Here is a 13,497-nt window from a genome sequence, read left to right on the forward strand (position 1 = left end):
TGGGGAAAAAAGGAAGAGAAGGGACTGCCTTAGTTTGCTCTGGCTGCCGTAACAGAATACCACAGACAGGTGACTTAAACAACAGCAACTGATTTCTCCCAGTTTTGGAGGCTGAGAAATCCAAGATCAAGGTGCTGGCCAATTCAGTTCCTGTTGGAGAACCCTCTTGCAGGCTTGTAGAGGGCTGCCTTCAACAGTCTCTTCTTTGTGTGGGTGTAGAGGAGGGAACAAAGGAGGTGGGAGGGAGAGGGAGAGGGAGATGGGGGGAGAGAGTGTGTTACTGGAAAACTGGGTTCATCTCTTGGTGGGTGTGGAGCGAAAAGACACAACCAGGCTAAAGATCAGGAGAATGAAAGATTTATCATTACTGGCAGCAAGTAAGAACACCTGGGATCTTTCCCAAAGCAGTGTCTCCCCAACAGCAAAATCGGGGAAGTTTTTCTTTGGCCACACAGCTTATGGGATTTTAGTTCCCTGACCAGGGATCGAACCTGGGGGCCCCGCAGTGAGAGTGCCAAGTCCTAACCACGGGACCACCAGGGAATTCCCCAAATTGGGGAAGTTTTAATCCCCTATTCATGAAGGGGATTGAGCAGAGGAGAATTCAGCATAGAATTGGGGCAAAGGTCGACAGAGTCCAAGTTTTAGTTGATTGAGGTCAGGAGGGTCAACATCATCATTCCCTTGAGGAGGAACTACAACTGTTTTATCGCTGAACTCTTGTTTCTTGACTACTTTTCCTTTGTTCCTGCATTCCCTCACTTCCCTGAAGATCATTAATTATTGAGCCCTGTTAAAGGACAAACATTGTGGCTGGGCTTAGATCACAAAATGGCTTAGGCCAAAAATGGCTTCTCTTGTGTCAAGAAAGCCATGCCTGGTTCTTTCTCCGGGGACCCCTAACCTATCTGCATACAAGAGCAAGCAGAACTGGTGAGTTCCAGGAGGGACCCCCGTGCCGTCCCCACTCCTGGACCCTGTTGTCCCAGGACAGTTACAGGATCCCTCCCCCCTTCCCGCCCCTCAACTACCAGCCTGAGCCTGGGTCCAGGGCTGGACTCCCTTTCAGAAGCTGCTCCCGACTTGCTGTGTGTGAGGGGGTGGGTCACCTCTCGTGCCTCGGTTTCCTCTCCTATGAGTACGAAATTAATTAAAGAAAAAAAAGAAAAAAGGGGGGGTGGGATGAATTGGGAGATTGGGATTGACATATATACACTATTGATACTATGTATAAAATAGATAACTAATGAGATACCTGCTGTATAGCACAGGGAACTCTACTCAGTGCTCTGTGGTGACTTAAATGGGAAGGAAATCCAAAAAAGAGGGAATGTATGTATACGTATAGCTGATTCGCTTTGCTGGACAGTAGAAACTAACACAACATTGTAAAGCAACCATACTCCAATAAAAATTAATTTAAAAAAACCCCTGCAGACACAGAGGACTCAAGGAGGGAGTGGAAATTAAGAGCAAAACACAAACAAAAAGAACGAAATCAACAGATTTCCCTCGTTTTTTTGTTCTTTCTTTCTTTGCATTTTTTTGGTTTTCTTTTCCTCCCTTCGGCCGCTCTCTTCATTCCTTCTTGTCATTCCTAGATCTCTTTCTTCGCGCTAAAACGGAGGTGCCCCTGGGCCGTCCGGTTTCTGGAGCTAAGGTCAGGTGGGGGACCAGACCCGACGCCGTTGGCTAGGGGAGGGACCTGTTCGGGCGCGAAGACCAGATTCTCTCCCTTTTCAGGGGAGTTTTCTGGCCGGGGTATGGCACAGGCCTGAAGCCGGGTCCCCCCTAAGGCCATGCGCCCGGCGATCCCGCCAGTCGCGCGCGAGGACACAAAGATCCCGCCGGGGCTATGCTCCCGCCCGCCCCGCCCCTGCTCCAGACCGCAGTCCCATTGGCTGAGAGCTCCTGGGGGCGGGGTCAGGGGCGGGGACGCGGCGAGCCCGCCCCGCGAACCGCGCCCCCTCCCCAGCTCTGTTCCCGCAGTTCGAGCAGAGCAGCTGGCTGAGCGGAGTGGATCGTCAGGTAGGGAGCTTCTCCGGGGACCCCAGGAGGGGTGTGGTGTGGTGCCCCCGCCCCGAGGGAGGCCCAGGAACCTCCGGGATGGGACCTCGGCCTCTTCTGCCGCCGCTGCCCCCATTCACCGCCCCCTCTGCAGGGTCTTCCAGCTCGCCGGCAGAGGGCCCCAGGCTGGGTCTCTCTAGGCCCCTAGGAAATACCCGGGCCGCCTTGGCCTATTTGGGGAGCGCGGGTTACTCACCCCCCTCTGGAGAATGGTGGGTGTGGCAGCAGCTGGAGGGATGTGAGGCGGACGTCGGGTTGCATTTCCCGCCTGCCCACCTGTTTTCTTCTAGCGGAAAAAAACCTCCCCTCCTCCTCGTCCCGCCCCCGCCCGCCCCCACCCCTTACCACCCTCCCCCTGCTTTCGCCTGTGGGCTGGAGCAGGATGGGGTGACTCGCGGTGCGCTGGGGCGAGGCGCGGCGGGGGTGGGGGGCGCCGCTCGGGGAGGTGGAGACAGCCCCCAGCCAGGCCTGGCCGCGCCAGCTGTGGGCTCAGTGGTGGGACGTCGGCCGGGCTTGGCGGGGAGGTGGGCTGGGGGTATCCTGGCGCCGGACGATTGGCCGCGTCTGGGGAGGAGGAGCTGCCTGGCGCTCGCCCGGTGTGTTTGCGTCTGGATGAGGGGCCCCAGAGGCCTTGCCGAGAAACTTCTTCCGCGCCCACAGGCTCCCTCCCGACAGCCTCACTGGCAGCCCAAGTTTGCAGGCCGGAAATGCAACGGTTTTTTGTTTTGTATTGATTTCTAACAAGGAAGCCCCTGGTCCCCATAGCTTATCTGGGGTTGGAGTGGATGTGTGTATTGGGGGTGGGGGACAGGAGATAAGCCCCTCCAGGCACGATCTCCGTTCCCACAGGCGGGGGTGTCTCACTGCAAAATAGGAGGCTTCTCTGAGCCTCCGTCTCCCCATCCGTAGACTGGGGATGTAACTTTTCCTATCATAACGGGGTGAGTGAGAATAAAAGGACATGGCTGACCCAGTGCGGGGAGGAACGTTAGCTACTGTTAACATTTTTTACTGGCTTTTTGGATATTTCTTGGTCTCTTCACTCCCTCATTGGAGGAGTCTTGCCCCTCCAATGCGTTCGCCACCCTGAACCCAGGGAGGACTTGTAAAAACAGGTTCTGATCAACCCCCGGCTTAAAATCGTCCACTGATGCCCCCCATTGTCGGTCAAGTCTCAAACTTTTCAACAGAGCTTTCTATTATCTTCCCCCGAGACCCTCCCAGCCTCTTTCTGCCGCCCGTCCTCCCTCGCCCTGGGCCTTTGCCCCTGCAGGTCCCAGGAAAAACTTCCCCATTCCGCCTTTAGGACTCGAAGCAGCCGCTGCCTCCTCGGGGTCAGGGCCCTCCTCCAAGCCCCCTCTGTGCTCGCCTTCCCCGGGCGGACTTGATGACCGCGCTTCTCAAAGCTGCCATGTTTGTCACTCCCTCCCCCCCACCCCCGCCCCCAGCTGGCGCAGGAGCCCCAGCAGAGCCGGAACTGGGGCCTGTAGCGCCGCCCAGCCCAGCCCGGAGTAGATGCTCGCAAAGAGCTGAGCCAGGCCCAGCGCCGGGCTCTGGGTCCTGGGCGGGGACGAGGGTGGGTCTTTGTCTCACCGAGTGGCAAAGTCAGGGCATTTGGTTGTGTCCCATCAGCAGGGACAGGAATGGGAGGGATTATTCTAGATGGCCCCAGGCCTGACAGTTCTATCGTTAGCGGCTCCACCATTGTTTCCGAGCCTTTGTATCTGGTACCCCCTGCACAACATCCTCCGCACGACGTCCGCCGGGCTGGGAGGCTGCACCAGGACTGTCCCATTTGACAGATGGGCAAACTGAGGCAGGGAGCGATGAGGTCGCTTGCCAGGGGTCACAGAGGGAGTGGAGTGCAGAGTTAGGCCTGAGACTCAGGTCTGACCGAAGCCCTGGGAGAATGGAGGCGAGAATGGAATACAGGAGGGCTGGAAGTGGGGGTGATGGGGTGCGGAGTAGGCCCCTAGTTACGAACAAGGGCTTGGGCTCCTCCCAGGAGGGCTGCCCAGGCTGGGAGCCGGCGGGCGCAGGGTCCTGGGCGGGGCGGGCGTGTTCGGGAGCGCTAACGGGGGGCAGTGCTGGAGGGGCGCCTCTTCTTCCTGGTCAATGGCCCTCGGGTTTCTGGCCTCTTCCCAGCACTCTGGGGCGGCCGAGCAGTTCCCGGCTGGGCTTGCTCCCCCTCCCCGGACGCGGGCATCGCGGGCTGCACCCTCCGCGCCGAGTTCGTATTTCTTCCTGCTGCTGGCGCTGCAGGCTCCAGCCAGGCCGCCCCGCCCTTGCGCCCCCTCCACTTAATTCCCCAGTTACCCCAACTCCGCTCCCTCCCCCCCCGACTCCCGCCCCACCCCTTGGCCTTGGCGCTCTCTGAATCCCCGCCCCTTGAGTCCCCGCCCCCTTCCTTTCCCCCTTTCTCCCTCCCCTCTATCCTCGCTCTATTCCCCGCCTCCCCCGCCTGAGCCCCACTCTCCCCCGAACAATGGAGGGGAATGTGGCCCAAGCCCGCCTCGGGCTCCTCATGGGCCTCTCCTGCTTCCTGGGACCCCACTGTCCAGCCTCCGCTGGCTCACCCAGCCCCTCGGCCCACGTGCCCTTGGTTCTGCGGGGCTGGGGCTTAGCTGGGCTGGAGGCTGAGAAGGGAAGGGAGGCGTCTCTGCTGCCTCAGCTTACAGACGAGGAACCTGGGTGTACTAAGGTGACTTTGTGACTCATCTAGAGCCCCCCCCCCCAAAATTTCCCTTCCACCCTCTTATGCTGGTTGAGAGGTGGGCAAGGCCGATAACCCGGTAACCCGCACTACTCTTGTGTGTGTGCTACTCTGTCGGTTGACCAGCATCTACCTTGCTGGGGGGAGCTCCTTAGAAATGCAGAATCTGGGCTCCGCCCCCATCTTCAGCATCTCCATTTTAGCACCGACTTTCTCCAGTGTCCTGTCCTGTTCCCTTCACGCGGGCTAGTAGTCATCGCCACCTGCCAGACACCTGGGAGGTGTCTGAACATGGTGCCCAGCCCTGGCCTCCCCCATCCAGAAACCCATGGAAGGCTCGACACCCCATTTTTCAGAGTAGGCTTGGAGAGATCTGGCTTTGCTGAGAACCATGCTGAGAATGAAGCTCCCAGCTTGAACTCAGCTCTTCCCCTCCATCTCCCTGCCCTCAAGCGTCTGAAAGCTACCAACAATGCAGCCTTGTGGAATGAACTGCAAACTCCTTCTCACTAAAGTGTAAATGATGGATAGCACTGCCAAGGATCCCCTCCCTGGAGTCAGCAACTGGCTACTTGGCTCAAGACAGACTTGTCCTTGATACGATTGGTGGGACTGGTGGGGTTTGAGGCTGAGAGGAGGGGAGGGGGTTAGCAGGAGCTCTGCAGGATTGGGTCTCCGGTCCCTTGATATGTGGGTGGGTGGAAGAGGGGTCAGGAAGACCAGAGCCTGGTGCCCAGCTGAACTCTCTGAACCTTCCAGGAGGACATGCAGGGCCTGTGGAAAATTCCCAGGCTATTTTGGGCTGAGGCCCCCTTCCTACCCTTTCCCAGGGTAAAGGCCCTGCTGGTGCCCGGGGTGGGGTGGCCTCGCCCCATCCACTGATGTGCACACACAGGCAGTGACAGGTGTGCATCCACGTGTGCGCCTGGCTTCAGACACACACGTGCGCACATACACCACACATGTGAGCAGAGCCAAATACGCCCATTACAATCCTGTGCACACACCGCCATACGCATTCACGCACACGCACACACACAGGTGTGTGCACACAGCTCAGCAGCCGTGGCATGCCTTGGGCGTGACATTCCGTCTGAGTTTGCTGCAGCCCTGAGGCCCGTCCCAGGTCTGGCCTAGAGCCTCCTAGCAGACTGAGCCTCAGTTGCCTGTTTGCAAATGCCCTGCAGCTGTAGGGAGTTGAGGGCGTCCAGGAGGGGGGCTAGTGGCAGCGGGTGGGCCCTGCCTCCTCCAGGGTCAGTTCCAAGGCTCCCCTGGTGTTGCTGGGAGAGCAGTTGCTGGTTGGAAGCACCGGTGGGTGGGGATGAGGGTGGGGGGGTGACTGCTGCACACCCCCCATCTGTGTGTTGGAGGGCAGCAGTGGGCCCCAGAGCTGGCTCCTGGGCTACTGGCTCCCCCCTCCCCCAGCTGTTTTCCTTACAGCTGGACTTTAATCCAGGCCTCCCCACACAGAGGCCATGCACTCCTTCTCCCTGCCCCCTCCCCCATGCCGCTCCCCGTCCCCACGCAGGCCCCTGGGGGCGGGCTGGCTCTTGTCCAGGCCTGCTCCAGCTGCCCCAGCTGCTTTCAGCTCTGATGGCCCAGGGGAGGTGGGCAGGGTGGTGGTTAAGGATCCTGAGTCTCCCAGGCCGGCACTTACCTTCCCGTTCCCAGTCCGGGAGGCTCTGGTGTCCCCCATGCCTCAGTTTCTCCCACTGCCAGGTACGCATGCGTGGAGCCCCCTGCTGCTGCTCGACTGTGCAAGGCACCGAGCACACAAGTACACATGAACTCCAGCGGGGGCTTCGGGTCCTAATGCTGGTTAAGACCCTGCTCTGTCCCAGCCCCAGTGCCAGGCCCTAGGATGTGGAGGGACTCCATGCTGCCTTCAGGTTGCTCCTCGCTCAAGAGGGTGGGCTTCCATTAGCATCTCTGCTGGACTGGGTATACTAGGGGAGTCAAGGGGGCTGGGGTGGAGAGAGAAGGGGGGTCCCAGTTTGGGCCTGCTTCATTAACCTAGGGGGAGGTAGCCCTGGCAGGGGACATGGGGACAGTCAGACAGACATGGATGTGAAGAATGAAGACACATGGGGATGATGGTGATGCCCTCCAACCCAACCTGCCTCTCACCTCTCACCCTCCTTCCCCAGTGCCCCGGCCACCCCCCCGCCCCCAGTCTCCTTGCTGGCCTCCAGTCACACCTGCCCTTGCCAACCTCAGAGCCTTTGCACAGGCTGTTTCCCACACCTGGAAGAGCCTCCCTCTGTTTTGTAAATGGTCCACTCTTTCTTACTGTCTGGGACCCAGCCTGCACCCTCATTAGAGTGGCACCCCAACCCTGCTACTTTTTATGTCCCTCTATGTATTTCTTATCAGCCCTTTCAGCAGTCTGTAATGGTTATTTATATTTTGGCCACACCACGCAGCTTGTGGGATCTCAGTTCCCCTACTAGGGATTGAACCTGGACCATGGCAATGAAAGCCTGGAATCCTAACCACTAGGCCACCAGGGAACCACCTGTAATGATTTTGTTTATATATTTATTGACCTGTTTCTTCTCTGGCTCCAAATTCAGCCGTGTCTCTAGTGCCATGAACAGGGCCTGACACCGGGCACATATTTGTTGAATGACTTTATGATGACAGTTATAACAACAATCGTAGTTGACACTTAATGCTCATTTGTTCTGGGTGGAGGGTATGCAGAGTGCCTAACATGTATTGTTTCATTTCAACTTCATGACAATGGTGTGAAGTCAGAACTATTAAAATCCCCATTTTCCTCATGCAGAAACCAAGGTCCAGAGAGGTTAAGTAACTTGCCCAAGATCACACAGCCGGCAGGGTGGGATTTGAAGTCAGATGTGCCTGACATCAGGGGAAAGAGGGAGATTGTGGATGCGGGGGAGGGCACTTCCCTGCCTCACCCTGGTGTCACCAGGACGCAGTGGTCCCACCTGCTGTCCTGCGTGGGGCTTTCCCTTCTCTGGGCTGGCCCCCTTCCCAGAACCCCAGGCATTGAACATTCTAGGACTCTATGACCTGTACTGGTGGGTCATGCTGGAGCCCGGGCCAAGGAGCCGGGGCCTTTCTGGGCTGGCTGCGGCTGCGGCTGAGAGAAGGGTCAGGAGGTAGCTATGTCACTTCCCCCGGGAAGCCAGGCGGCCCTCTCCCATCCCAGCCAGAGGGAGCGAGTCCTGAAAGGGGAGTGGGGGGGTCTGCGGGGGACTGTGGGGACAATGAAGGGAGAGGTTTCGTCCTTTGGGGGAAGGAGGTGGCCCTTTCCCTGGAGGATGCAGGTTGAAAACTGGTGCCCTGGGGCTGCGTAATTGCTATAGACCAGGCACGCGTGGGGCAGGGCTGGTGGACTGGAGGCTCCAGGCTGTCAAAGCTGCTAGTTTTTTCAAACTAGTTGGAAACCTAGATTTTGGAGCAAAGTCCTGGGATGTTTAAAAGATAGCTCATATTTTAAATTTGAAAACCCCACGTGAACCACACAGAACCCAGCAGGGCTGCCCTGTGAACAGGGGTGATGTCCGAGTCGGCCTCCTCCACTGTCCTGGGGCCACAGGGCCCCGCTCTGCTCCACCTTGAGTCCCCATCCCCCTCCCTGAGCAGGTGCTGAGTGATGCCCACCCAGCTGCCCCACTGTGCAGGTGGGAAAATTGATCCCAGAGAGGGGAAAGGACTCAGCCAAGGTCCTTTGGCTCCTGGGCTTTGCTCTTTCCTTGTGGCCTTGAGGCAAGGCCGCCAGTGTGTTGGGTACAGCGGCCACGTGCTGCTCTTGACACAGTTGCCAGAGCGAGGCAGGGACTATGGAGTCTGCTCCCTCCAGCCCCTCCAGCTGGGTCTGCCCCCAGCCTCTGATGCATGTTAGGGGTCACGGAGGGAATTCGATTTCTTAGCAGCAATTGGAGACTCAGGCTGTGTGGAAATTAACTTTAAGGCCTGGATCTGAGTAAGGGGCCTGGTGGAGATGCTGCCTTTGAAATGCCCCTGCCCCTCAGGGTCCCACACACTTACCTGCCGGGCTTCCCTCTCCTGGATGCAGGCCTGACTTAGGGTCTGAGCCTTCTTTGGTTTGTGTCCCGGAGTTTCCTGGAGGAACACTTGAGTGTTGGTCCCTTTTTTGCCTCTGCCTTCCCCACAGTGTCCGGCACTTAGCTGGGGCCAGGAAATGTCTGATGAGTGGCTGGAGTCCTCATCTAGGTGGTTGGCATTGAAGCATCCCCACCCACCCTGCCTGCCTGCCTCCCTGCTCTCGCCCTCCCTCCTTTCCTTCCTTCCACAAGGATTTACCACGCCTGGCCTGGCATGTGCCAGGGTCTGTGCTGGGCACTGGGAACATAGAGGGGGCCAATGGTGTCCTTGTCAGTGATGCGACCTGGCATTTCCGTACAGAGCAATGATAGCGGGAGGCCCACGGCAGCTGCAGGAGCCCAGACCAGGCGCCTGCCCGGCTGCAGTGAGCCGGACGTGTTTCTGCAGCAGGTGACCTCCATGCTGAGTGAGCCTTGAGCCTGCATTCCACAGCCAGAAGAATGAGTCTCAGATGGCAGACGCGGGGGTGGGGAGGCATCCGGGGGGGCCCCTCCTTGCAAGGCGTGAGCCCCTGAGAGCCCCTGTCCCTCTCCAGGTCGGCCATGTCATCTGAGCCTCCTCCCCCATCACAGCACCCCACCCACCAGTCCTCGGCCGGGCTGCTGGATACCCAACAGGCCCGAGACCGCTCACCATCCCCGCTTCGGGGCAACGTGGTCCCGAGCCCACTGCCCACTCGCCGGACAAGGACCTTTTCAGCGTGAGTGTCAGGCTTCCTGAGATAGGTCGCCTGCGGGGTCCAGAGAGCCTCATGTCCCTGTCAGATGGGAGACTCGGGGCTGGGAAAGGGCTGATGGTGAGAAACTGGGCAGGCGCCTCGTAAACTGTACGGCGCTGCTCCAGGCCCACTTGAGGCTGTCACGAGCTGGGGGCAAGGATTGGCGATGGCCAGGGGTGGGAAACCGCTGGGGTCTTAAATCATCAGGCTTTAACGACACACAGGCCTCTTCCCCTGTGAGCCCTTGACTTCATGGCTGCAAAAGGGGGACAGTAGCAGGGTGGCCACGGTGCCACAGGGGACCCACACGGTGCCTGGGAGATGCAGAGCTCAGGCCAACGAGTGGAGGCTGCTGCTAGCTGCTGCTGCTAATAACCTTCGGAGGGAGGGATGCGCAGAGAGCTTTTAGTCAGAGGGGGAAACTGAGGCCTGAGAAAACTCTGCCAGCGTCATTCAGAGAGTCATTGTCACCAGGGTCTCTGTGAATGGCTCCCAGAGTCGTGCAGTGCACAGCCTGCACAGCTGTGCGTGGTGGCCCTGGCCAGGACTCCCTGGGGCACAGCATGCGTGGGCACTGGGATGAGCTGGGTGTGCCCGGGAAGCCGGGGGCTGTTCTGGAGGGCTGGCGGGGGCCACTCACGCTTTCTCCTCTCTCTGGCAGGACGGTGCGGGCTTCACAGGGCCCTGTCTACAAAGGAGTCTGCAAATGCTTCTGTCGGTCCAAGGGCCACGGCTTCATTACCCCGGCCGACGGCGGCCCTGACATCTTCCTGCACATCTCCGAGTAAGTCAGCGGCCAGTCTGGGTGGGCTGTGTCTGGGGTGGGTGCTGCCGTGGCCTCGAGGAGGCAGGGAGAGCGTGTGACTCTCCTGGGCGCCGGCTATGATGATGGTTGTGCAGCCAGGTGTGTGTGACGCTGCTTGTGATCTGTGTGCGACAGTGTTCAGCGGTGGGGTCGTGAGCCCGTGGTGGTGGTGGCAGTGTGTCAGGCTGCAGGCGACTGCGTGTGCGCGTGTGAGTTGAGATCTGCTTGGGGTGGGTCTGAGTGCCCGTGTGGGTCTGGTGGGTGGGGAGGGGGGTCCCTGTGAGTCTGGGGAGCTGTGTTTCACCTGGCGGCTGGGCTCCTGCACTTCCTCGGGGGAAGCAGCCTGGTGAGGCGGGGGGCTGCCTGCGCTCTGTTCCAGGAAGGAAGTTTGGGGCTGGACCCTTTCTCCTGCCACTTGCTCACTGACGTCCTTCCTTCCTGAGTGTCTGGAAACCCTGGGGCGGACAGTGGGGGGGACCCAGGGTGGAGCCCACACGTCCTTGGTCTTGGGGCTGGAAGGCGTCCAGCAGCCTGTGCTTCACTTCTGATCTTCTAAGCAGCCTGCAGATCTGTGGGGATCCGATTGGCACCCGGACCCGCACCCCAACCCTTGACCTCAGCGGCAGCTCCCCAGTCTTTCCGACTGTGGCAGGCAAAGTCCTTACCCCACACAGCAGACCTTGTCTACCTAGAAACCATGTTTTTGAAATTAGGATCCTGTTGCACATCTGCTGGGATGGGAGAGTTATCCCTTCTGACCCTCCCCCAACATTCTTACACGCCAGGTCTTCAGTAGACCCCCCGTACAGCGTAGACACGAGGATGACGCTAGAGCAGTGCCTTCCACGTATGTATGAATCATACGTGGATGTAGACATGTATCTCCACATTGCCTCTTTCCAGAAAGGATTTGTAGTGGTTGACAAGGATACACACAGTGCACCAAAAAAATTAGAAAGGAAAGCATGGGGTTGGGGGGCAGATAAGAAAGATGGGGATACTGTGATGCCTAGTTCCACTGCTAGAAGTGGGCTACATGTTTATTCCTGAGCTTCCTGGTGGCCAAATCAAAGAGGGCAGCACCATCTGCGATGTTATTCTTCAGTCAAGGCAAACCAGTTCCGGGGGAGCTGGCTGGTCTTGGTGCTCAGGATCTGAAGGGGATTTTCCTCCTGGGGTCTCATCAAGGGGACATCAAGCTGGGCAACTCCCTATCACGGGTGAGATGGTGACTCATGTCCCATAGAAAGTAAGGGAAACGGACTTTCTGGAAAGCTCACTGGGGTTCTGAGGAGTTGAACAGCAGAGGTGTAGCCTGGTTTCTGGGACTCCTGGATGGGTCAGGGGGTCGGGGTGCTGCTCAGGAAACCCTCACCCAGGCCATCCCCCAACTCGGGCTCAGACTGCCTTTCCCCGCTGTTCCCTCCATCAGGCCCTCGGTGCCCTCATTTAACATGCCATGTGAGCATCCCCAGGGGGTGGGGCTCCATCTCTGTCTCAGCAACCGAGGTCCCAGGGAAGGAGCTGATTGGGTGTGGGGCTCCTTAGCCACGACCAGAGGGCCATGGTGGTGCCCCCTGGTGGCAGGGCAGGGCGGCAGTTCCTCTGCGAGGGCTGGTGTCCTGGCTTCTCTGAGTGCCGGCCCTGAGTGCTCTCTCCCCACCCCACAGCGTGGAGGGGGAGTACGTCCCCGTGGAAGGCGATGAGGTCACCTATAAGATGTGCTCCATCCCGCCCAAGAACGAGAAGCTGCAGGCCGTGGAGGTGGTCATCACCCACCTGGCGCCGGGCACCAAGCACGAGACCTGGTCCGGCCACATCGTCAGCTCCTAGGAGAGGCCAGAGGCGCCCCTTCCCCAGGGCTTGGGGGAGACTCTGGGGCCGGAGGCAGGACCAAACTGGAGAGGACATTCTACCGCTTGAGATGGGGCTTCAAGGGGGGAGCGTGGTCCCTTTCAAGTGTCTCCTGAAGGAAGGGGTGTGGGGTGCTCTCGGCCACCAGCACAGCCTCTCACCATCTGAAAAGCATTAAAAGCATTGAAAAAGGAGAGGCGCCCGCTAGTGGCTGAGTGGAGGGTCTGTCCGAGCCCCACCCGGGACTGGGTCGGGTGGTCTTCCCCAGCCCACAGCCCCTCATCCCTGGAGGAAGGCTCAAAATCCCCAGATCTGGCCCTCTGGGTAGTGACATGGACCCTGCGTGTTTTCCTGGGAGGAATTCCCGCCCAAGCGGCCGCCTTGTGTCTCTCCTCGGCCCTGGGCAGAGCAGGCTTTTCTTTCTGGTTCTCAGCTGGTTGTTCAGGGGGCTGGGAGGGGCGGGGAGTGGGGGGAGGTTGGTGCCTTCGCAGCGGGAGGTGTCACAGCTGGGTGTCTGGGAGCCCGGAGTCCTCCACCTGGCAGCGACGTGCTCAGAGGCGAATCCTAACTCTCTTCGAAGGCTGGTCCTTTCTGTCTGTCTTCAGGGTGAGTGATCCTGGCTCAGCAACCCGTCACTGAGGTGGTGGGTGGGAGTGGGGATGGCGGTGGGAGAGGGGAGTGTGGAGAGGGGAGGCTCTTTGTTTAAGACCAGACCTTTCTCTGGATCCATCTAGAAAAGAGCAGGTGGTTTGCTTCCTGACAGCCTGGTAAAGTTAGAAGTTGAAGGGGAAATACACCTTTGGTGGGGTTTTCTGGAAAACTGGTGTGAAGAACTGCTTAGGATTTTCTTTTTTTTATTTCATAACTGAAGTTCTCACCAGAGCCAGCTCTGTTTGCACTTCGCTGCCGACATTGCAAACCTTTGTAGATATTTCCAGTAAACAGATCCTTAGGATTTTCTTTGCTGTGGTTTGGTCTGGCTTTAGTTGTGTTTTAAAAATAGCAATAGCTGGGAAATACGTCTTGAAATATGTGGCCTGTATGTAGTCAAGTGTCCATTTGTCAGTGCAGGGAGGCGAGCCCTTGAAAGACAATGACGGCCTAATCCAGTGTCTTAAATCTGGAAATTTCTGCAAGGGGGTGGAAGGCCAGAACTATTTTGCTGAGAACTGGTGGAGTTGTTATTTTGTGTGTGTGTGTGTGTGTGTGTGTGTGTGTGTGTGTGTGTGTGTGTGTGTGTGT

At 58.5% G+C, this 13,497-nt stretch overlaps 1 protein-coding gene and 1 long non-coding RNA gene across 3 annotated transcripts in view; both read left to right on the forward strand.

The window, feature by feature from the left end:
- The first annotated feature begins 1,934 nt into the window (after positions 1–1,934).
- On the forward strand, positions 1,935–13,224 carry CARHSP1 (calcium regulated heat stable protein 1). Of its 2 annotated transcripts, XM_027117436.1 has the most exons (4): positions 1,935–2,028; positions 9,414–9,578; positions 10,258–10,380; positions 12,072–13,224. In XM_027117436.1, the coding sequence occupies exons 2-4, from the start codon at positions 9,421–9,423 to the stop codon at positions 12,232–12,234; spliced, it is 444 nt and encodes a 147-aa protein (XP_026973237.1). In that variant the 5' UTR covers positions 1,935–2,028; positions 9,414–9,420; the 3' UTR covers positions 12,235–13,224. The 2 variants fall into 2 exon arrangements, with proteins under 2 accessions (XP_026973237.1, XP_026973238.1); XM_027117437.1 differs by lacking the exon at positions 1,935–2,028 and having other exon boundaries at positions 8,104–9,578.
- Positions 13,225–13,484: 260 nt separating this feature from the next.
- The window catches only part of LOC113626216 (uncharacterized), a 2,776-nt gene continuing 2,763 nt past the window's right edge, over positions 13,485–13,497 (forward strand). Inside the window, exon 1 of the long non-coding RNA XR_003435093.1 lies at positions 13,485–13,497. This exon is cut by the window's right edge and continues 2,297 nt beyond it. This is a non-coding gene — a long non-coding RNA (uncharacterized LOC113626216).

The sequence above is a fragment of the Aethalodelphis obliquidens genome, unplaced genomic scaffold, assembly GCF_003676395.1.
Source record: "Aethalodelphis obliquidens isolate GAN/ISIS:26980383/991018 unplaced genomic scaffold, ASM367639v1 scaffold18, whole genome shotgun sequence".
NCBI classification, from domain to species: Eukaryota; Metazoa; Chordata; class Mammalia; order Artiodactyla; family Delphinidae; genus Aethalodelphis; species Aethalodelphis obliquidens.

Coding starts and splice junctions, on each gene's coding strand:
- CARHSP1 (XM_027117436.1), top strand. CDS start 9,421: ATGTCATCTGAGCCTCCTCCCCCATCACAGCACCCCACCCACCAGTCC. Junction 9,579..10,257: donor CGGACAAGGACCTTTTCAGC/GTGAGTGTCAGG, acceptor TCTCTCTGGCAG/GACGGTGCGGGCTTCACAGG. Junction 10,381..12,071: donor ATCTTCCTGCACATCTCCGA/GTAAGTCAGCGG, acceptor CCCACCCCACAG/CGTGGAGGGGGAGTACGTCC.